Raw genomic sequence first — 23,944 nt, forward strand, 5'->3', positions numbered from 1 at the left:
TAATTTCCTTATATGAAAACAATTTTTTATGCTAAATGAGGAAAAAAGGGATATTCTAAATTGCATATCAGAGTTAAGCCAATACTTTTAATTGCATGAGTTCATAAATGACAGCTAGGTATTTATCTCCAAATAGCATGAAGAAATCGTTTGCTACAAACGATAACATTCAAGTTATGTGTTCAGATTAATTTATCTTTCTCCTTTGACTCTTTATTCCAAGAAAATGTGGTTTAATTTAGCTCTACTAAAATATTTGTGTAAAAATTAGCATTAGAATGATGAAAAAAATTTGAAACTGTAGATGTTGAATTACAAAGCCCTTTCTCCCTTTGAAGCATTTCCAACTAGGCAGTAGATTTATTAGTAGTTTTCAATCAACCTTCTAGAAGGTGAAATTCTTCTGTCAACAATATAGGTACAATGAAAGTTTTCTTTTGATGTTACTCCAGGTTGTTTGAACTACTGACTAAGGAAGTCAGGCTAGTTATAGTACCACAGCTTTCCTCTGAAATCAAGGAGGAGCACATTATTCAGTGTTTCCTACGTCTTATCCTGTCTCCATTGAAAAAGGCAATTCAGGATCTTACATACTCTGTTTAAATTTACACATGAAAAATGGAGGGACAGCAGTATATCTGAAAAATTAATATCAAATTTTAATCAATTTTATGTAACTGTGTTATGATATAACTAATATAATTACATCTGGAAGAGTAACTATCCATTATATCAGGCAACAATCTACGCTGGAAATTTGTGTTTAGCAACATTCCCACTGACACCTATAAAGGGACATTCAATCATCACCCTGTATTTTTTCAAAATACTGTGCTATAACGGAGGCCCCTAAGACTTTAGTGAGGCAGTCTTTTTGTTTGTTTTTTACTTTTTTTTTTTTTCCTGATTTATTCAATAGTTTTGTTCTTTACAGTAAGAAATTATGCGGAGTGGAAAGATGTGTGCTTCGGATCTGGATGGAAAAGAAGAGTTATTTTCCTGTAGCGGTTGTTCATTGAGAATTTTTTTTTTGTGCTGCTTTGAAGTTACTTCCATCATCACTGTAATTTTCAGTAGTGTTGAGCAACGAAATTGAGAGGGAGTCGGGACAGTCCTTTCAAGTTTTCTGCTGTGAACAGAAATATATGGAGGACACGCTGTGCCCCAAAGGCACAGCTAATAGCAGGCTCCTGGTGGTGTGCACAGGGCACAGACTCACCTGTAGTGAAATACACATACACCATTTCTCTCCATTGCTCGAAAAACCCCAGATAGTTACATTTCTTTAAATCACACATCTTTTCCCTGTGTTTCTAATATACAATTAGTAGGCATTAGTAGCCAGAACAGTTTTTGCACTAACTATTTTGATGTTTTCAAATCGGTCTTGAGACTATGGTTGTGTGAAACTTTATAAAAATGAGCAAACAAAATAATTTGCTCTCTTCCAAATCAAGTTAATTAGATAATACCTAGTAATTTTCTTCAAATGATCAGGAAGATAACTTTTTTAATAGAAGTACTTTTTTTTATGACTCTTTCCAAGGTGCTTTTAAATAATGAAATATATAATTGGTTTCTAACTCTATTTTAATTAGAGAAGAATCCTTTAGATGTTTCTTACATATTGTGAAAAAGATAACCCATGTAGAAACTTCTTCCATTTTAATATGTAATAAGGAAAATTAAATTGGTAGTGAAATATAAACGAATGCCATTTTCCTGAATACTACATTAGTAAAAAAGAGCATACTACACATTCTGCTGAGAATTTTCCTTCCTTAGCAAGTCTTAATAACATCTTTTGCATCCCAAAGAAATAAACAGCTATGCATAGAAATGAAAGCAGAGTAACAGTGGGTCTAATTGCACAATATTTACTTAATCTAGATTATTAATATTTTATTGACTCTGTTCCTTAATATAATGACTAATTTAGGTGATTTTTAATAGAAAGTTATATGTGCATTTTTGCATGTTCTCCTGACTGTAACTGCATCCATAGCGCATATAGTATGCATGGAGATCAAAAAGATGGTACAATAACAGAAAATTGCATTTTCTGAATGGTCTTTGGTCATTTTAGTGAGTTATTTTGAAATAGCCACATCCAAGGTAGTTCAAAGTCTTCTAAGAAATTACAGTTTTCTGTTAACAGTGAGGACATTTAATTACTGTCTATTTAGCTAGAAATGTTATGATTTCTGATACTAGTCAGAGCAATAATCTTTACTATGCTCCACATTCAAGGTTCCAAGAGCATTACAGAATTGCAAAATTATAACAGCTAGTTCATTGGTATTTTCAGTTTTAGTTAATTGTTATGAAACTTTATCCTCATGTAGGTGCAGTAATATTTTGTATTTACACAGTTTTTCAAAGAATTTCTTGTTGTAATTATTCAGTGATTATGCTTTTAAATTTTTTTTCATAAAGTGTTTTAACATTAATGCTGCTTCTTTTGCAGGAATTCATCAGATCAATAGATTCAGGAGAAACAATCTTGGATAGAGCAATAGGTGGGGTAACCTATGATATCACAGTACTTTTCAACACAGATATTCTAACTATTGAATTTTATGAAGGAATATTATTACTTTTGCCAACAGGGCAAGCTGCATCAGAAGAATTGATTAAGACTACTTTATTGACCTTTGAAGCAGTAACACAGCATCCCAGCTTGCTGGTGACCCATCACTTGACTGTAAGTCTGACAGCAATTTAAATAGTTGCAGGCTGATAGGCCTAATTACATTTATAAATAGAAAATTTTGAAGATTTAGAAACAGTTTAAAATATGGTTTAAAATTTATTGTGGTTCTATTTGATAGGAAAAATACTTTCTACAGAATTTTCAAAGAAGCAGCAAGACATTCAGTGTGCTGTATTTAGTTGAGAAATTAGAGGGAGAATGAGAAGGACTTAGAGTTTAGAAATAGTAGTTCTTGATTCTGTGTTTCTTCAGCTTCAATGCAAATATGTTGCTATATATTAGTGAAGCTATCACCATTATTTATGCTTTTTACATAAACATATGCTTTTAAGAACAACATGCTTGGAAATACCACCTCTCAGGATTGATCCCATTCTATCATATGAGGAGGGTAGTGGTTATCAGTAGATATCATATCATATCTATTGATAAGGTCATGAGTAGCAGTTTGGTGCTGGGGTTTTTCAGTTGTTGTTTGTTTACTTGCTTTTTTAAGTCTAACAGATTTCTTAGTTAAAAATTTAATTAGAATTACCAACCATACTGTAAGCTTCTTACATCACTGAGTTTTGTTTTCTTTGAAGTTGTTGGTTAAAACATTCTACTGTAAGCTAAGCTAGTTGAAGGCAGAACAATTAAGTTGTGAAATGGTTGTCAGCAAGTCAATAGGTCTGAATGGTTGAATCAGTGACAAATCATCATAACCTGTACCAATGCATTTTTGTGCTTGAACTTTCACCAAAATACAATCCACCATACTCACTGAGATGACCATTTGATTCAATTTGAATCTTATGTGTTTGTACTGCAATTAAGTTAAGGGCACTCACTCAATATAGCACTTAGATCAAGAAAGACATCGGCAAATAAATAAGAATGAGGGACGTTAGGGATTGTGCTAGATAAGAATAGGTGATCTTAGAAATCAAGTGGTTTTAGGAGTTGAATCCTAATTGGTGTGTATGTTAGTTGACTATTTAGATTATAAAGTCTTAATAAGTGAAAATAGTAAAATGAATCCAAAATATGAATTGGAATTTTAAAAAGTTAAATAGGATTTTTTTTCATGAATGCTCACAATTGTGGTATTCAAGAAAATGATCCTTATGCAAAAAAATCTAACCAATTAGTAGTCAGAAGGGAGATAGTACTGTTCAATTTACTTTAATATGGCAACAATGTCCTAGAAATAAATGTCAAGTGTAAGTGAAGTATGAGTGCCTTCTGATATCCCCCTACATGTCTGTCACCCTGCTTCTCACTATATCTGTATCCTTCTAGAATCACCTTAGTTTAAAAAATAATTGCTTTACTTTTGTGAGTTAGCAGTGTGTCTTATATTGACAGATATATGTACCATTTTTTATGGGGGTCCATCAGCATTGACTGAAATTGTGATACCTTGTGTCAGCACATGAAATAAAATTCCTCTACCTGTTTCAACTTTAATGGTCTGGGGATTTTCTCTGGAAGAGACAATTTCTCTTTACAAATCTTCTTCCCCTGTGCCCATCCCCACATTTAGCAGAACTTTTTCCGGGAGCCAGGGGGTAATTATCCTAATCTCTGTTAAGTAAACCATGGCCCGCAGTAGGGGAGTTTGAAATATCTAGCTTTCTGGGGAGCAGTTTCAGTTTACTTGAGTTCTTATATAGGAGGTTTTAGATGTTTTTTTAAAAATCCATCTCAACATATCAGTTATGTAGTTAGAGATAAAACTTCCTTCCTGACCAGTGATTGTCCAGTAATTCTGACACATACCACTTTGTAGTTTCCCTGGTTTAGGTATAAAATTGTATCCTTTTCAATTAACAGCTTTTTTTTTTTTTTTTTTTTTTTTTTTAAGAAAATCTATTACTTCACTCACAGATTTTCATAAATAACAGTTCTTGCTAATTTCAAAGAGCCCTCTTGACACTCAGCAAATAGTCATTCAGACATAAAATAAAGTGGAGAAATTGCCTTCCATTTTGTATGTTAAATTCAAGAAATTGTCCATTGTAATTAATAATCTCTAACCACATCTGCCACTAGTGGTGCAAACAGTAATTAGTTTAATACTATTTACGAAGTCTAGTGTGCTAATTATACTTGAATGTACAATATACATTACTTTAGAGGAAAGTGGTACTTCATCTTCTATGATGCATACAGACTATTTTTGGAATTGCTGTTGCTCGAGGGATATCTTCTAATTGCTGCTGGCTGAGCATGACTGGAATCTATGAATATGAATTCCAGCACACAGCAGAATGTTGTGCTTTTTTAAAATGTTGAAGCAAGACATGTTCAAGCTTCCAGATCAATATTTAAGTATTACAGTGGTTAATAGGGCACTCTTTTACTGGAGAGAAATTGAAATCCTAGGCTGAGCTCGGAAGGATGAGCCTGGATTGCTCATTTAGGCCAAGTTGTTTACAAGCAGGATTTTTGGGAGTGAGGCTAGGTGAAGGCCAAAACTTTCTTGAGAGGATGCAATTTTTTTTCTACTCTTACTGTGACATTACTTTAAAGTCTCTAATCAGAAATTAAATGCATTTCTAATAAAGTTTAATTAATGTAATAAAAAGTGGGGCTATATTGAGCAAGCAAAACCAGAAAATTTTTCATTTGAGTTCTGTTTTTAGTTTAACTAAAATGAAAACTGTTTAAAGTAATAGGAATTTAAGAGCAACATCTCAGTTTCATTCCCACTTTGAGAAGAATTACTTGTTCTGGGTTTTAGTTCATGTTTGATTCACTTTTATATTTGTACTTTCAACAAAGAAAATAAATTATGGGGTTTTGTAGTTAAATTTCTGATGACCATCAACCTGAAGTCAGTTATTGAGGAGATTAATTTCTGTGGAGACTGACTGTATTAGATATTGCAAAGTGTGATAAAGTCAATGGAAGTTAATGGACAGTGCTTAAATGAAAACCAGCAGTGAGCAGTAATTTCATTTTGCATGCAGATGTGTGCATTTCTACAAGATATAAAATAAAGAATAACAGTAAGTGTGACTTGGTAAATTTTTACAAAACCAGATTTTCAGGTATGCAAAGATGATGTTGAAGATCATTAAGAAGAGTCTGTATAGACTGGAGTGAAATATAGCACATTAACTTCAGTTTCTCAACTGGTACAAGTCCAGCTACTTGTTTCTTCCACCTACCTAAAATGTGAACATACGTACTAAATTCAGATACTAAGTGTTATAATAATATTGATTTTCCAATTTTGGTTAAGATTTAGATATAATTAACTGGAAGAATTCGTGCTGACTGTATAATTTGCTTCTTTCTGTTTTGTATTAAGTATATTTATTTGCCTGGAAAAAGACATATGCAGATTCAGAGTACTTAAAACAATGAAGAAGCTCATGATGGCAGATGATTCCTGTGGGAGTCCTTTCTATACTCCAACTAGCTCCCAAAAATGATCTGTATACTGCACATACAATCTTCTACCCAAAATGTTAAAGTTGTTCTCTGGTTAAGGCCAAAGTTGTCAGCAGTGATTCTCTTCCTCAAGGTTTTAAAACTTAGTTTTAAAAATCAGACTAAAATGAAAGCACCTAGAGCATGATGAGTTGCTTGATGGGAAGTCAAGGGAAAAGTCATATGACAGGGAAACCTACTGTTTGACAATATGAGAGTTATTAATTTCAAAAAAGATGACAACACAAGGGTTAGAAACTTCTGCAAGTGAGTACTTTTTTCTTGATTCAGCATCAATTTTCTTCATCCACAGGCTATTCTAATCTAACCACTGACATCTTAATTTTGTCAGTGTAGGATGTGACTATATGAACACATTCTACAGAAATTTTTCAATCACATTCCCTTTTCAAGTAGATTAAAATACTACACTGCATGTGGCTTTCTGTCTATTAAGCTAATCCAGATGACATGAGACTTCTTCATGAAACCTGTTCTCTGCTAATTGACATATTGCATCAGTCAATCAGTGCTGTCTCTTCCCAGAAGTAAGAAAAAAGCCAAATCCTCAATGAAGATCCTGAAGACTTTTAAATAAAAAATACAGAAGTGTCATCTTTCTTCCCAACCCATTCTACATGCATTATGTTATTTCTTCTATTACATTCTGAGACATTACGGATGATATTAAAACACTGAGGAGTGTGCTTCAAGCAAATGCTTTGAGAAGTTTGAAGGCAGGAAGAAAGATGATCTGGGGTTGGAGCATATCTCTCATAAGGAAAGGCTGAGGGAGCTGGACCTGTTTAGCCTGGAGAAGACAATTGAGAGGGAACCTCATTAATGAGTATAAATATCTAAAGTGGGGGGGTGTCAAGAGGATGGAGCCAGGCTCTTCCCAGTGATGCTCATACCTCACTAGTCAAGTGTTCTTTGCAGAAATTACTCAACATTATGGAGACAGATGTTCTGGTTCTGGATAGAATACTTGTATTTCCAAAAAGGTTTTGACAAAGTCATGCACCAAAGACTTCAAATTCATTAGTAGCCTTTCCCTCTTACCCACAGGCTAATCAGCTTCTAACTAGTTAAAACTTACTAAGTGGAGAATAGAGATCAGTTCTTAAAAAATTAAGTATTATAAGAGTGATGTCTTACAAAGGCTTGTTGCAAAATGTGCTGCTAATCCAGAAAACAAAACTAATAGGGAGGTGACAGAATTGACTGATGACACTAAATTATTCACGGCAGTGAAAACTAAAACTGACAGAGAAGTTGCAGAAGGTTTTTAGATTTGAGTGAAAGGAAAATGATGATGTGTAATTCAGTACTCATAAATTACAAGTAATGGACATGGGGAAAGTAATTTCTACTGTACATATGCAGTGTCCAACTCTAAACTACTTGTACCTTCTGGAAGACTTCTGGAAGTCTTTCGGCATTATTTTTCTATGGAAATGATATCTTTATACTAAGCAGTAAAGAGAAAGACAACTAGATTATTCTAGTAATTTACTAGAAATTACTAGTAAATGATCAGACAAAAAAGCAGAAAACATTGTGCCATGGTGCACTCAGCTCTCAAATACTGAATGCAGTTGTGGTCATTCAGTCTCAAAGGGAATAAAGTCTATCAAGAAAAAGTACAGCTCAATGATGCAAGGAGGGTCTGAGTAGAAAAGAACTTCATATTGGAAGCAAAAAACTCTGTAGTGTCTGGCATGAATGGCATGGGAAAGATGAACTGGAAATAATCATTCATGCTTTTTGTAAAGTAAGAATATGTGGGTATCAAGTTAGCTGCTTTAAAATAAGCAAGGATGTCTTCATAAGGCATAATGAAGTGTAAGATGCAGTGCTGTAAGTATTGCACATGTGTCGCTGTCGAGCAGGACGGGAACAGAGAACTCCAGATCAGAAGGCAAAGAAAATGAGCTCTGATTTATTTCAAATATACTGCTCTATATATAGAGAACATCGAGAAGACTAATTTCATTGGTCTTAGAGTAAAAACATGTCACATCATTGGTGTGCAGTGAATGACACACAGTGGCAGAGCATATCTATAAACAATGTGAATAACAAGATAGATTAGAGAATTATTTACATTCTTTCCCAACTGTTTCCCAGGCTCTTGCCTGGTTAGAAAACCTTTCTCTTTCTCTCTGACTGAGCTGAGAATATCCACACACATGCTAACAGTATAAATACATTTAAGATAGGATGGGACAAATATATGGGAGAAAAGGTCAAATGCAAACATACAGATACAACATTAGCTTAGGAAGTTTCTTAATTCAAGAGGTACTTTTCTAGAAACTAGATGTGTGTTTTATGCTTGGTCTATTTCTCATACTCTTCTTCTACTCCATTTCAGCTGTCAGAAACAGGATTACCAGGTTTGAGCTATGGTTTTTTTTTGGTCCTGTATGTATATATTGTAGCTGGGAGATGTGAATGTAGTGTATATGGAAGCTTCTAGAATTTCGTTGCTGTTTTGGGTAGATAACAGCGCAGTTATGGCTGCACAGCCTTGGAATGCCATCATTACAGAATTATGCAGTGGTAAATTTGTGCAGCTAGGGATGCATCATGAACTGAATATCAGGCTATTTAAAAGGGGTTAGGAACTCATCTAGAGCTATAATCATGTTCAACCTTAAAGGAGAATAAAGAAGAATAATTTCCTTTTTTTGTTAAGCAATCTTAGTGATAAAGACTGAGACAAAAAAACCTGTATCTGATTTATCTTCATGCATATATGGAGATTTGATTCCGCACAGATATCAGCAGCCATTCAAAAGAGGAAGAAATAAATCCTTATTTGAATATTCTTCTATTTATTTCAGTGCCAAAATACTAGTACCATTCTTCTCTAAACATAAATGACAGACACATTTGCAATTTACTGGTGAATTTGTTAAAAATATTTTATGTACTGTTGCACTTCAGTTTATTTCACCTTAATAATCACGTGCAAAGTTCATACCTTGTTTACAAATTTATATACACATTAGTGAAAAACAGTGACCCAAATGGCATGGAGAGAAGATTAGGGTTGTGGAGTTAGGAGTATCTAATTTAAGGTTCATATAAAATTTAATATATGTTTCCCCCTTCAGCATATGCGTTCTTATATGCTTTTGCATAACAAAATAATTTTCCATAAAATTAGTGCTTCATTTAGTTGATTTCCCCACCACACTGAACTGACAAGAAGTCAAACACCTTCTATGGAGAATTCCTTTCTAAACAGTTTGTTTACTAAAACTGAGGTTTGTGTTAGAAAAAGTTCAGGATAAGCTACTACAGTCATGTAGGACCTAAAGAATCTTCTTTACAATGACAGTTGAAAATATTTTTATCTTAGAAAAGACTTATGACTGCCTTAACTACATTCACTAATGTGGAAAAACTACTGTTAATGCTAGATTAAAGTGAAAGAAGATGTTAAGTTTTAGAAATTGAGATTGCATTGTACTGTTGTATACTGTCATCTTAATCAGTGTAAGTCTGAGTCAATGCTCCTGCTGTTGAGTGATTCATTGTATCCAGGGACTCTAGGTTGGTTCAGATAATCAAGAGCTGCTTCTTTTCCTCTTTTCTGTTTCACACCTTTAATTTACCACTTACATGTGCTTCTTCATTTGAGAAACTTTGCAGTAGTTGAACCGGTTTCTTCAACTGAAAGATCTCAAGTACAGACAATTTTTTTTCCTACCTCACTGCTATGTATACCTGATACATTACCTTAGAAACCTGCACTAATGGAGTTGTTGGAATGCAGTGCAGTTTTATTATTTAATGAAAAGACAATGAAATATTTCAAAATTATGAAATGTTACAAAATTCACTGCATCTAGATATATAACATTATCTATATAGGTATATAACATTATCTATAAAGGCTATTTGTACTTGCAAGAGTAGTTTGGCTTCCATACCTCAAGCAGAATCCTTTTACTTCTTTTATTGGAAGTCTGTAACAAAAGCATTTTGTAGTAGTTTTTTTCAGAAATGAAAAAAGCTAAGGTAGACGAGTCCCTTAATGTCAGAGATTGATTTAACAGAGTCCACCAACCAGCAGTGAAATAGTTGCTAACTGCAGTTATTGCTGGCTAGAGGCTAACTTCAGTTAGCCTTTCCATACGTACTTTCCATACGTACTTTCAACTTCAAAATAGATGTTTCTTATTAGTAGCCGCATGTATCTAGGGAAATTTTATCTTCTCATATTAATTACTGAAACAAAACACATGGGAGATTGTAATGCAGTCTTGTTATGCCAATTCCTGTCCACGGTGCAGTGAGAATCTACACAGCAATTTTCTTTGTATAAGTAAATCCTTGGACAAGGTGTGCATCCATGATGCATGCTTAAAAATTGCAGGGCTGTCCATCCATCCTCTTCCCAAAACCCAAGCATGACATGTCTAAATAAATTTTATTTTAACAGTGATTTAAGAATTAGATCTCTTATAGAGATCTAATCTAATCTATACTTCTCAAGAGAAACTCTCTTATAGAGAAGACTAATAATATACTATTTTTGTAACTGAGCCATAGCCTAGTTTATCATCACTTGATTTCAAATGGAGCTAAGCTGACTACTCCTGTGACAGATGATAGATTTGTAACAATACCCTCATGGACAATAGAAAGTTGACTGGATTATAGTATTTATAGTGCAAGTCTTTAGTAATGTAAATTTACATTTTAGTGGAAGACTGTGTATTACTAGAAGGGAAGAAGTTAAAATATTTTCAAGACTCTATATTAAGCTTAGGGATATTTCCTTAGAGGTAATACATCTTTTCTGATGTATTTTAATTCTATGCCATTCTGTTTTTCATCTGAACTCTATTCAGTGATTAGTTTATGCATTTTAACATGAGGATTAGATACACTAATACTCTTTTTTCTTAATATCTTACATCTGCACTGAATTCTGTACCTTAAATTAAAAGTCCCTGTCAATGAATTATACCAAAGTTACTGTTTTTCTTTATATAAAAGTACATTAATGTCTGTGATTTTGTGGCAGTTTACCAGAGAAAAATTAACTTGGTGGCTTTATAAGAGTGATTACTCCTGAATTTCCATGATTATTCAACTCTTTTTTAAGGACTCTAGCAGCAAAATAAACATAGATGATAGTGTATCTCTGTTCTATCTTTTTCCTCTGTGAATGATCTAAGCCACATCTTTCTAATTCTCTGTTTTAGGTTGAAGATTCTGTCGTCCCACCACTTGTTTCTTTGGTCCACAGTCAGAATGGTAAGTATACAGACACATCAGCTACAGTTTCCATGAATTCCACAGTTTGTTTTAATTATATTTCAGTGTGGTCACATTCTTGGCACCTTTATTTTCAAGTGGAATGGAGACTCTTCAGCTTGCGGTTGCTCTCAGAAACCACATCAGTGCTTTTAAGCCACAAAGTCATGGGTGAGGAGAAAGGGGAGAGCCTCAACTCAAACAACAAGCTTCTGTCTCTCATTAGAGATTTACTCCTGCCTCAGTAAGTATAATATTGCTCCTGTAATGGGGAATAACTTGATATGCAAACCACTTTGACAGTGTATTTGTTTTAGCCATCCTTCCTATGTTTAAATGACTAAATCAAAAGGGGAATGGCAATTAACTGCTGCCAGAGTTCTTTCCGCAACATCTCCTCCTAGGTTTATTTAGTATTTTGTCATATGCAACACTAACACAACTTCTGTGTGACACTCATTTATGATGCTGTGCCTCTGGCTTCTTTTGGAGCAAAACAAGATTCCCTCTAGCTTCTGGGTTGTGATTTAAATACTTCTCTTTGTTTTTCTAATAAAGTCAGAACATTCTAACTGCATCTTTTTTGTCTATTTTGGATATTGTACCTTTATTTAAGATGTTCTGAAAGCATATGGAATGACATACAACTTTTTTAAAGGAACAGTACATCATGGATTAATCCTTTATGGTCCACCCAGAGGTTATTGCCTCTAAATTGCTGTCCTTTCCTGCTGCCCCGAGCAACAGGAACACCCTACAGCAGAGTAGATGAAACTACAGCCTGTAGGCCAGATGTGGCCTGGAGCTTCATTTACGTGCTTTATGGTCAAATGATGCCTCTCATTTCATGCTGCCTTGCAGGTGAACATAAAGAGAGCTCTCTGTTATGCACACATTGACTGTGAGCTGGTAACATGTGTGAGTAGAGCGAAGGAACACAAGACAAGTAAAGTAGTGATGAGTCATCAGTTGCATTTTACATTATTCTAATCATGCTGCAGTTAATTTTCCTCAGTGTATGTGGTCCTGAAAAGTTTATAGTGGTCAATACTTAGCTGCCCTAAGTGAGAAAATTTTTTTTCCTCTGGCAAATGCAGGATGTATCAGTACAAATTAAAATGGCAACTGGAAATAGTATTTTTAAAATAGAGTATATGCATTATTAAAAGCTGTCAGATAGTTTTCTTCAGATAGGGGAAGAGACCTGAAGTCAAAGGAGAAGGAGTTCTGTGCTTGCTCTGAAGCTTGCCCTTTGTAGACACATCCATCTTATACATTTGAACAGGGGGATGTGTGCTTGGAGGGATGTGTTGGGCTAATTACAAACTAGAAGGAAACCAGCCAATAGACTTTTGTGTCCAAGCTTACTAGCTCAATTGAGTGGAAGGGCTTTTTGGCTTGAGGGTAAATACAATCCTATTTTGGGGACTTCAGTTGTGCCATCTTAGCATGTGCTGTGTGGCAGATGTATGAAAAAGGGTCTCATAGCAGCTCAGAATCTTGAATCCAGGGTTTAAGTAATTCCTGAATCAGTTTCCCCATCTCATTAGTAGAGATGAGAAGGGAGGGGTTCTAAGAGTCAGCGTAATCTACTTGTGAAGATAATGTAAAGCTCTATCCCAAGAAATATGGGTTACTTGAAAACTTGAAATCTCTTGAAACTGAGATAGAACATTGGAGGCTGAAGAGCTTTTTGCTGATACTGTTTAGTCTTTCTGTTGCTGGGTAGGGGATGGGAAAGAATCTGACTCAGCTGGAGGACAGTCAAAAGAGGAGAGTATGAGATGGTCATTTGTTCATGGGCAGTCTGTGGAGGGAAGTAGGTATTTCCACCCCTTTTGAATCTACTGAGAGCTGTTTTATGTAGAAGGGAGTGACATCTGGTTTTAATATGGGATGTTCTTTTTAGGGAAGATTGTAATCTTACACATTTGTGTGTATATTTTATTCCTATAAATATACTTCTCAAATTAATTTGTTTAAATGTAAAACTGACCCTTGAAACAGAATGTGGGTCACTATGCATAAAATATAAGTAGACTTCATTTTGTGATAAATGCAGGACTACAGTGATTACTACTTTTTTCTCATCTTCTGCATCATCAATAAAATGATAATTTCATTAAATATTTGTGCATTTATAGATCACAATGTTAGCTTCCTCATACAGTTTTGATTGAATTGAATGAAACAGTGTCATTAAATTTCAGTTCATTGAAAGATTATTTTCCTGAATGTTTCATAACCAAAATGAAACCTGCAGCTATAGACAGTGAATAGATGGCAAATGCTTTATATCCAGATTTTTTAATCAAAAATTGAAACATCAGCTCTATTTAATTTTAATTTCTAATATTCCTAGTTATCTGTCATTAAAAATCAAGCCAGAACCAGCAAAAAGAGTGAATTGTGTAAATAAAGTTATATTTCATTTGAAGGTTTGTGTAGCTTGTTCTCGGTAGACTACCAAGCCAGTTCTGCAAGTATGAAATCCAGGATACTTGACATAATATCCTTTTTTTAAGAGCTTAAGAGAGTCTACATCCCTAAATCTTTAGTTTATTTTTTCAAGGTTGTTTATAGAAAAGATTGACAAAATAACTCTTTACAATGTAGTACCTGAAGTTCACAAAACCCTTAAAAAATGCCCTCTACAGCTACTGTTACTAAACTGTTCTGTGTTAAGTGGCAGCGAAATAATTTGATGAATCATTCATTTAAGAAACTATCTCAAGCATGGCATATTTTCCCTTTTGAGAAGATTCATATATTCATAGCTTCTAATGGCCTTTATTTAGTCAATGTGTTTATATTAATTGCTAAGACATTGACTCTAGTTATCTATGTTTTCTCATGTGGTATTTGGTTTGATGGATCACTGCACCTTCCCTTAGAAATATCCTTTCCTACTATTGTCTTGGGGGAGGGGAGAAGAGAGTTTCAAGGAAAAGGAAAGGAAGTGAGGCTTTTTTATTAAGCCTCAAGAAATTAGGATGCTAAGTGCGCTAAGTAACAACACTGTCTCTCAAGTGTAATACATAGAAAGCTTAAAACTGTTAAGGTGAACCCTGTTTAGGGATCATATTGATGTGTTTATATAAACAAGAATATTGCCAAGTATCAGATTTTTAAGCTAGCATGGCTGATTCATTTGTTACTGCTGTTAGGAATTACAGTTTTGAAGACTTAAATCCAGGTCTTATGCAGTGAAAGATGACTTCTGGCATCTGAGTCATCTGATAGCATCTTTGATTGCCTCAGAAGATTTAGTTATGGACTCTTGAAAAAAAATAAAATTGCAAGTCCCATTATGTTTGGTAGGAATTTGTATTGCTCATATGTAGGGCTCTTGGAATCAGTGTCTGCTTATGTATTACAGTATTTTATTCCTTTATTAAGAGACTTTTTATTGATCAGTGAGAAATTGCTTTCTAAGAGAGAGTTTAATCACTAAAGACCTGAAGTCATCACTGACTTCTAACTGATAATTCTGAAGATACTCTAATGTGGTTTGCAATCCTACAGTGGCACACTGAAGTATGTAGTAGCCATGACACATTGTCCACAGGGTGTGTGCCTGTGTAGGAGTGTTAGCTCTTGTGAGGGAACTCCCACAGGCTACATCAAGATGGTGTGCTTGTCCCTCCTCAAACAAACATCTCCCTCTAGATTTCCTTCCTGCATGTGTTAGAGTGCTAAGGTGTGGTGCCTAGAGAGCGGGGAAGAGCTAACATAGTAGGTACCTGCTAGCATGAAGGTGGTGGGAAGTGATCCAGATTCCTCAGTTCAGACAACACTAGGGATCTCAAGATGTGAAGTAAAATTTTCAGTGATTTGCATGATTCCCCCTTCCTCTTACCAGATCACTACAATTTTTTCTTTCTGTGGAAGCAGTTTGTTGCTTATAACATGGTAACATACCATGTTTTCTTTTTTGCAAATTAAGAGTTTTACACTTCCTGTTCTATTACTTCCACGTATTTGGAGTAGGACTAGTTGAAATCAAAGACTGTTTTGACATAGCTGAGTCTGTGGGTTTTTATGCTTGCATCTTTCTCACTTCCTTCATTGTATCCTACTGCCATCCACATACATTTTTGTTTAAATGCAGTAAAATTAGCCACTTGTGTTGGGTGGGCATCACTAGAATGTTAGTAGCAACAGCAAAGTCCATTTTGTTTTTCAACAGCCTGTTTTCCCTTACCAAGGTTTCCATGAGGTGATAATTGGAAATGTTTCAAAGAGGTTTTTCTTGGTTTATTTTCTGCCACAGCTCTCAATAAACATTGTTTTGGAGTACTTCTATATTATTCTGGTCTATATGACTTGGAGAATGAAAGTATGCTGCAGTGAAAGCAATATTTTTTGAAATTTGAGATAAATTATAAATATGAGTTCAATATGAGTTTGTCTCAATTTTGAGAAAAATAACTGTGTACAAAATATTGAGCTTAATCATATATAATTTGGTTGATAATCTTCCTAAGCACTCAATAAATCTTCTGCCTGATATTTTGAGGCTCATTTACTACTTGTCTCTTGAAGAATAGATTTTTAATGTATAAAATCATATAGATCAATGAATAAGTCTTGTGTATGTACACAAGGTGAATGTTTTATAAATACATTTTACTATAATTTATAGTTATAAAACATGAATGTTTTATATCTATAACCTGCACATCTATATATGTACATATACATATATATATATATACATGCACAAAAGCATGTGTAAACATATTTTACAATTGTATCTCTCTCTCTAAAAATGTATTCTCTTATTAATGCTGCTTTTAGATTTAATCTGATGCTGGTTTTAAAATACTGTTTCTTGTTGCTTTGTACAATTTGAAACAGCCTTGTATTTCCTTTGTAGTTATAAAGTTTGGAAATGGGAAATGATGAATTTTTGATATCAGTTTTTGATGTATATATCTTGATTTTTTTCGCCCCACTGTTTCCGCCCCTTTCCCACCTTGTCTTTCAGGTATGAGCACGTTCTGCTGGCTCCAGACCCAGTACCAATGTATGCTCTGAAACTGCTGGTGACCCTGACTGAGCGCAGCCCTGCTTCTGTGAGGTGATACAAATACACATTCTCTGTTGCTCTCAGTTCCTTCTGTTTCAATTTCTCCTTTCCTATTAGGGATCAGCAATAACAGAGCTCACTATTGTACTTCTTTGACTAGCACTATGATTTAGAAAAATCATTGGAGAGTGTTTATTATAGAACACATATCTTTTGTGTCAATTTTATATGATCCTGTTTATTTTAATCTGGATTTAGCCAATGAAACACTAGAGATGAAATCTGAAGAATTTTAACATTAAAATTATCTTTAAAAATGTAAAAAAAACCCCAAACCAAACCTAAGGCATTATCAAAATTGTTGTTCAACTAAACATATTTGTGACTAAGACAAAGGTGGTGTGTTTGTTAAATGTTTACCCCAGTCAATTCACTTGAAAACTGGTCAGTTCTCCTGCAAATATATCTACCCTTAAAATTCCTGAATACCAATTTTAATTTTTGGTGTAGGTAGACTCAGTATGTTTAGAAGTATCTTAATATCTCTTCCTTCTTGTTCCAAAATTTAGACTGTGATGGAGAGAGAAAAAAAAAAAAACACAACTGTGTCATAAAACTTAAAGTAATAAGGAAGGATCTCTCTGTCTTCCTGGATATGCCCCAAAAATGTGGTTATTCTTGTCATTGGCCATTGTCTATTTTTGATGTCTGATAGTGTTATGGCTCAGAGGTTGCTAAGCATTGTGCTGTCTTGCTTTGATCGATTGAAATGAGCACAAGGAAAAGAAAAAAACAAGGAAATTTAATTTGCTTTCCCACTTTTTATTATAAAAGATGAAACATCCTCTTTTAATCTTTTATGATGCTACTGGGAGTGGTGCTTTAATATACTTGTAGACTCTAAATTAACTAGGAAATAGGGAGGCTTGAGATTTTAAATGTTTGGAATTGTATAAAACAGTTTTCATTGTAAAGAAGCTGTTTATGCTACTGTAGGATTTTATGTATTCTAAAAACAAGTACAACAGATTTTCATTTTTAGATTTAACCCACAGATATTCTAGTACTTTAAGGGTTATAAAGAATACTTCTGTAACCAGAATGCTGATTATATTAGCAGCACATTTCCTCTCTCTACTGAATTTGCTTTGTTTGAGAAATCATATGTATTTGCCATTACGTATGGCACAATCTACCAATGTAGGTAGATTGTAGATGCACACTCATCCTCATGGTCATCTGGCATCACACAGGATTTTTTTTTCTTAATATTATTTAAGAGCAGCTGTGGATATTCAATGAAGTATTAATAATTTGAAATACCAATATGTCCAGCACTCTTATTTAAGGACTGGCTATCAGATTCCAGATTCTAACCCATCTGTAATTGTTATGTTTCTCAAATACTTTACAGGTCCTCTTTTACTTTCACTAAATCATTTGTTTGGCTGGGTTTCTAAAGGAGCACATTTTAGGCAATTCCCTTGGTCTGTCTTTTTCCTTATTCTTTGGCTTCCCAATAGATTTTACAGGAAGTAGCCAATGCTTCAAAAGCACAAGAGAGGTAAATAATATATTCATATTCATACAAATTGCTGGTGAACAAAATGGAAACCAGGTACATGCTATAGTGAACACTATATCACAATTGGTTCTGTTTTGCTTCAATGAGTAATTAATCAGTATTCATGAAGCTCAAAATTACTCAAGGCATATGCTCTCTTTTGCTCCTTTCATTAGACAGATGGAAAGTATCTGCAAAAATTGTGATGGGGAGTAAATAAGTAACACTGGACACAAATCCTGTGGGATTTAATTTGTTCTTGGTGGAAAAACTCTACTGCATTTTAGTACTGATGAGAATGATGTGAGTCACTGCATTGAATCTCTATGGCTTCTTCAAGCTTACATTTTATGCATAATGCCTGGCTTTCAAGGATGGATGCTTTCTCCTGCAATTTTAAATGGATGAAAGTGGTAGTAGCAAAAAGACTGAAAAACAGGAAAATGTTAAATTAGTATTTACCTTGCTGTTGTACTCTGTATTTTGAAGTACAGAGTGAATTGGGAGTAGGACAAAGGCTAGTGTGCTTTTATTTAGTTTGTTCCATGTGATAGCTTGTTCTCAGACATGTTCACCTAACAGATTCTCTCTTTCTTGCTGTCTCTTTATTAATTCTACAAATTTTCTTGCATCTCACTCTTCTTACCATCAGCTCAGGATTTACCTGTGTGCATCCTGACAGAGGCATCTGCAGTTGAGCAGTTCTTATTTTAGCACTTGAAAGGAGACAGATGCACTCCATTTTTTTTTTGTTTCCTTTTTTTTCCACAGCTGATACTGTAAACTAGCTAAATTGTGATATCAGAGGAAAGACATTTCATCTTCTTCCGACTATTTTTGGACATTTCTCTTTTCTATTGCAGGTTGTTTGTTATATATAGCATAAACACAGATATTCAAATACAGTTATGTATTTCATGTTTTTTAAGCTTATGATAAAATACTGTAGTTACAATAGGTGTTTTGAATTCCTTTAACTAGCATTTTACAAGAACACAAAAAATACTTTGTACTCTTTGCCATTGCTCCACTGCTGAAGTAATTTTTAACATTCTCTGTTGTGGGAGCTCTTCGACCCCATTGCTTTTCAATTTAGCAGTGAAAAACTCTAGTGATATCTCATTAGGATGTTGCAGAATTAGATCTCTCACCAACATAAGTTCTCTCTTGTGTAAAATGGTAGCTGTAAAAGACCCCAACTTTAATGTGTTTTTGAGGACATTTTAAACTATTTGAACATCTGATCATATGAGCATCCACAGGAAGAAAATCCAGTTTCGGAAAAGGATGAGGGTTTTCTTGTCTGTTTTGACCTGAATGGCTTAGAGTATAATTGAATCAAGTACCCTTTTACATCACACAACAATTGCTGTCTGATACAACTTCACTTAGAGTTTTTTTACTAAAAAAATAGTAGATATTGGAAGAGTGAGCTCTGAACTGAATTTGTCCATGAGTTGCCTGTTTTATACCTGGCTCAAAGCAAATAGTCTGGCTTTAAACTTTCTAGCAATATTCTGTTGTGGCTCTCCTACATACCTATTGCCTTGTCTTCTTCAAGAATTTTTAGTGGTTTGTGACAAGAAAAATTGTGAACATTAAAACCAGTGTGAAAATTAATAGCAGAGTTCTTATTTACCTATATTGAGACTGCTGATTTCAAAAGAAATCACTGATATTAAGGATAGTTAAGGAAAGATAAGCTTCAGTGAATGATTAATTTCTGGACTACTGTAAATTTGCATTAATTTTTCCCCCTTTGCATTAATTGCTCTTGATGAATTGTACCTGTGTAAAGAGTTTTTGGAGGAATAGAACTTCTCACAGTGGGAGCAAATGTCTGCAGCAGTCTGAGGTGTGATTTAACTATGCAAAGTCTGCATTCAGAAAGAACAATATCATAGATCGTTTGACCTTTTGTGTGTTTGCCAACTTAATGTATAGGTTATATGCATGGTAGGAAGTCAGACATAATCTATAATGGGTTAGGGGTTTTTCTGGTTCCTGCTTTGAGTCTTTTATGCTCTTTGCTGTGGTCTGTAATGATCAGATTGCTAGGTTTTTTCATAGTAGTGAGGGTTTTTTTTGTGAATTTCTTAGTTTCTCTTAAAACTATGGTATACCTAAACCTATATGATATACCAATTCACTGCTCTAAAATGTTTTGACTGTTGTAATAGAATCTATACTGGATTCTATAGGTAGAATCTGTACTCCAGGAAACTTTTACTGGATCATGATTCTTAAGCTGCCTTTTTGCCTTACAAAGAACCTTACGAAATGTAGCTGTGTGCTCTCTTAGACAGCTACTTGGCCTAACTCATAGCATTTGGTGACATTAATACATCTGAAAGCTAAACCTTCTAAACTATGGAGTCTGAATTTTATGGCTTCCTAAAATAGACAATTTTGGTTTCAAGGAAGAGAGACAGTAAAGGTAATAGAAGTGGAGGGAATATCAGATATTGCATCAGATAATGATCATGGAAGTGGGACACATTCCAGTATTCTATTAAGGGCATTTCCTGAGGGAGAAACACCTAACTAAAAACTAATAGTAAGGCACCCTTCTTAGATGTATGATGAAGCACAGGGGACCAAATTAAGTAACCTTTCTCACCTTCTGTCCTTAAAAATAAATCCTCCACACAAACATTAGGCTGCACTAAAAAAGATGAAAAGGCATCCAAAACCAAAACAGGAAGGTGCTGAAGAGCAATAACAAAAAAATCTGCTGCTTCTAAATGCCATAGATCTATTACCTGTGAAGATGATAGATGGATCAACCTCATATGTTGCAGCATATTGTCCTGACTAATCAAAGTAACTGTCGTAGTGTCTTTGGAGCCATCCAAGAATTGTCCAAATTTCAAACTTCGTTTTTGCTACTTTTTGTACCTATGCATTATCTATTAAAGACCATTAAAGACACTTTTTAGGGTTGGTGTTAGGAATAAGTTGATCGTCTTTTCATACACTATTATGATCTACATCAGTACATTAGTTACATTAGATCAGTAGTTTAGTTACATTTCACTATATTCTGAAATGGTCTAAATTCTTGCCCTTGATTTCAAAAAACAAACAGTAAAAAAACCCCAAAAAACCCCAAACCAAACCCAAACTTTTTGGAGTTCAGTGTGGTGTTTTTAATCATTTGTTGGTGTTGTGCATGGATTGTCTTTGAACCTGATGTAGTTTCTTTGCCATTATACTAGAGGTCTAGTGCTTTAGTGCTTTCCTTGATTAATATGAGCTCATGTTAATTGCTTTAAAATACTTTGTTCTTCTCATTAGTCATTTTAATTTCCTAGTTTAGGGTTGAAATGCTCACTTTTAAAAGTAGATCTATTTCCTTCTATATTACTTCTCTGGTTTTATGTGTTGTTTTACTTTCTATAATGAATATGAATAAAATAAAATTGAGTTGTTCTGGTAACAGGTAAGCCTTAGGGCCTAGACCAGCTGAACTGAGCAGTAGAACTACATGTTAGAGATGTACAACATTAGTGAGAAAATCACAATCCAGATGGATTGAGAGAGATTGCCAGAGGTTTAAACTGTTTTATTAGAACTTTAGGGAATATTTATGTAGATTTAGCACCCGATTTTGGTTTTGATTATGCTAGTTTCATGTCTATGGAAATTGAGTTGTAAAAACCCAGAATTTTCTTTTAGAGAAGTAATGCTAATATAAAACAGCACAGCAGAGATTTTTTATGATCTTGCTGTTTCTATTGTTTGGTGTAATGTTTGCATATATGCTGCTTTATTGAAAAACATCAGGCAGGAAGACTTGCCCAGAAACAGACTCTTGAAATGTTAAGTTTTGTGTCAGCTAATAACACTGTTGTCAAGCCGCACATCATTGTAATTCATATCAAAGGCAGTGGTCAGAGTTCATTATTGCAAGGGAGTTCTCATAGTCTAGTCATGTACAGACTGTAATACTAATCACCATTTTTAATGTAAAACACAACTCCTTAGTGTTACATTTTATAAAAGCTCCCCTTTAGTAAAGAAATAAGCTATTAACCTTAAACCTGTAATTTTGTTTCCTTTTTTGTGTTGCTGATCAATTACTAAATGTCTAACTTGTAAAAATGTGAGGAAAATATTTGATGTTACTGTTAAGTGAATTTTTGAAAAGAGTCATGTTGGAAGGTTCAAATGATGTAAAGCATTAAAAAGGAGCAGATACCATTCATCCTTGAGTTTTTTTACTTTCAATAGTGAATGTTTTGCTTTGTAAATATAAGTACCAAATGAGGAAGAGTCAGCTGGTTGGGTTGCTACAGCTGGAGCTGCAGACTTGAGCAAATTCAGTTCTGCCATGAATCCTCTGTTCAGCATGAAACAAATCTAAACCACTGTCCAGTCCATTCTCTTGTGTTCAAGAGTAGGTGCCCAGAGAAGACTACAGGAAGAAGTCAAGTGTGTGAGAATACTTTCTGGAGGCTTTCTCAGCCACCTCTGGGGTTTTTTTCAGAACCCATGTAAGATGATGTTGTGTTCTGTAGATGGTAGCTATTGAGGAATAATCTTCATTTCATTTATGTGGACTGAAAGAAATATTTCACCAGTTACTTCCACATGTATATAGAAATTTATCATCTTCAGGTATTTTCTTTGTCTGATCTGATCTGATCACTTGCCATTTAATTTTATGCCATCATCTTACAGTTAAGAAGAAGCACACTACTTCATAAGTTTCTGGAATATTTTCTCCTTTAGCTGTCTCCCCCAGCCTTTGCAATGTGAACAGTCATGCCTATTTTTTAAGAGCCCTTAGTAGGGTTCAAAAATCTCTCATGGATTTGACATTTCATCCCTTTAAAATTAATGTCTTGGTTCTTGCTTTGTGCATGTCCACCAGTTCTGTTCTGCAGAATATTTTCTACTCACTTTGTTCAGCTTAGAATGTCTGTAATACCCAGATTTCCACACCCTCCCATCCAACTTTTCCCTAAAGATTCTCTCTGATAACAACACTTTTTCTGTCTTTTTAAGGTATCAAACCTATAACAAAAAGCCTTTTGTACTTAGTGTCCTGGAGTAGGTTTTTGTTTTGCAAGAAAGTAATTTAGGATTTCTTAGGAAAACAGATGTTGCATATTGCTGGAAAACAAAACTGGAGGCACAATCTTATTCTGGAAATTGTTAGTATATTAAAAATTCAGAATGTACTGATAGCAAGTCTTTTAAAATCAGATCACCAATTATTTTGAGCCAACACTGTTTATTTATGTGTTTTAAATGAGATGGAAATAGTGTTATTTAGTATTATGATTCATGATGGTTATGATTTAGTATTATGATTCATGATGATTCTGTGTGTTTTCCAAACAGGACCTAAGTTAATATAAATTATGTAACAGTCTATGAAGAACCAAAATATTTTTGCTTTAGAATAACATTCTATGAAATAAATCCCATAGCTAAACTCCTCTTTCACCAGCTTTAAAACAATTCCTTTTTAAAACTATGTAAGACAGCAATGAAGAGTGTGATAAAGTCATTCTCTTACTTGAGCACATATATGCAAAGTTGGGATAAATCAGCTTTAAGCTTTGTCATAATGTGGTGCTTAATGTGACTTTATGCTTTATCTAACTTATGTATAATTTTCTTTCAAGCCTGCAGCTTTTTATTGTTTCAATCATAAAAGTTGGCAGGTGACCTTTAAGAACAGACCTATTGGCTCTAGTTTTGTCTTAGCTTATCTCAGCAGAAAGTATAGCTGACTTTGTAGTGCTGTAACAATCGGGACCACTTCCACTGTTTGAAAACTATTGTTTCATAATTTACCCTCTACCACAAAAGCATTTTTCTAGGTTCTGCCTAAACTAGGATTGGTTAGCTATTCTTGGTATTTGATTGTATTTTACTAGTAATGTGTTCACAGTTTAAATGCTGCTTATGTAGCAAAGTGAGCAGC

At 34.3% G+C, this 23,944-nt stretch overlaps 1 protein-coding gene across 9 annotated transcripts in view; it reads left to right on the forward strand.

The window, feature by feature from the left end:
* Positions 1-23,944, forward strand: part of ULK4 (unc-51 like kinase 4) — a 207,884-nt gene that overhangs the window by 63,887 nt on the left and 120,053 nt on the right. For all 9 annotated transcript variants that reach the window (XR_008429534.1, XR_008429535.1, XM_053936237.1 and 6 more), the window contains exons 26-30: positions 2,468-2,519; positions 2,610-2,704; positions 11,359-11,410; positions 11,510-11,654; positions 16,401-16,493. Coding sequence is in view for 7 of the 9 variants with exons in the window: in XM_053936237.1 (XP_053792212.1) it covers positions 2,468-2,519; positions 2,610-2,704; positions 11,359-11,410; positions 11,510-11,654; positions 16,401-16,493 (437 nt within the window). In the remaining 2 variants the exon portion in view is untranslated. The remainder of the gene's footprint in view (positions 1-2,467; positions 2,520-2,609; positions 2,705-11,358; positions 11,411-11,509; positions 11,655-16,400; positions 16,494-23,944) is intronic.

Source organism: Vidua chalybeata, chromosome 1 (genome assembly GCF_026979565.1).
Source record: "Vidua chalybeata isolate OUT-0048 chromosome 1, bVidCha1 merged haplotype, whole genome shotgun sequence".
In the NCBI taxonomy this organism is placed as follows: Eukaryota; Metazoa; Chordata; class Aves; order Passeriformes; family Viduidae; genus Vidua; species Vidua chalybeata.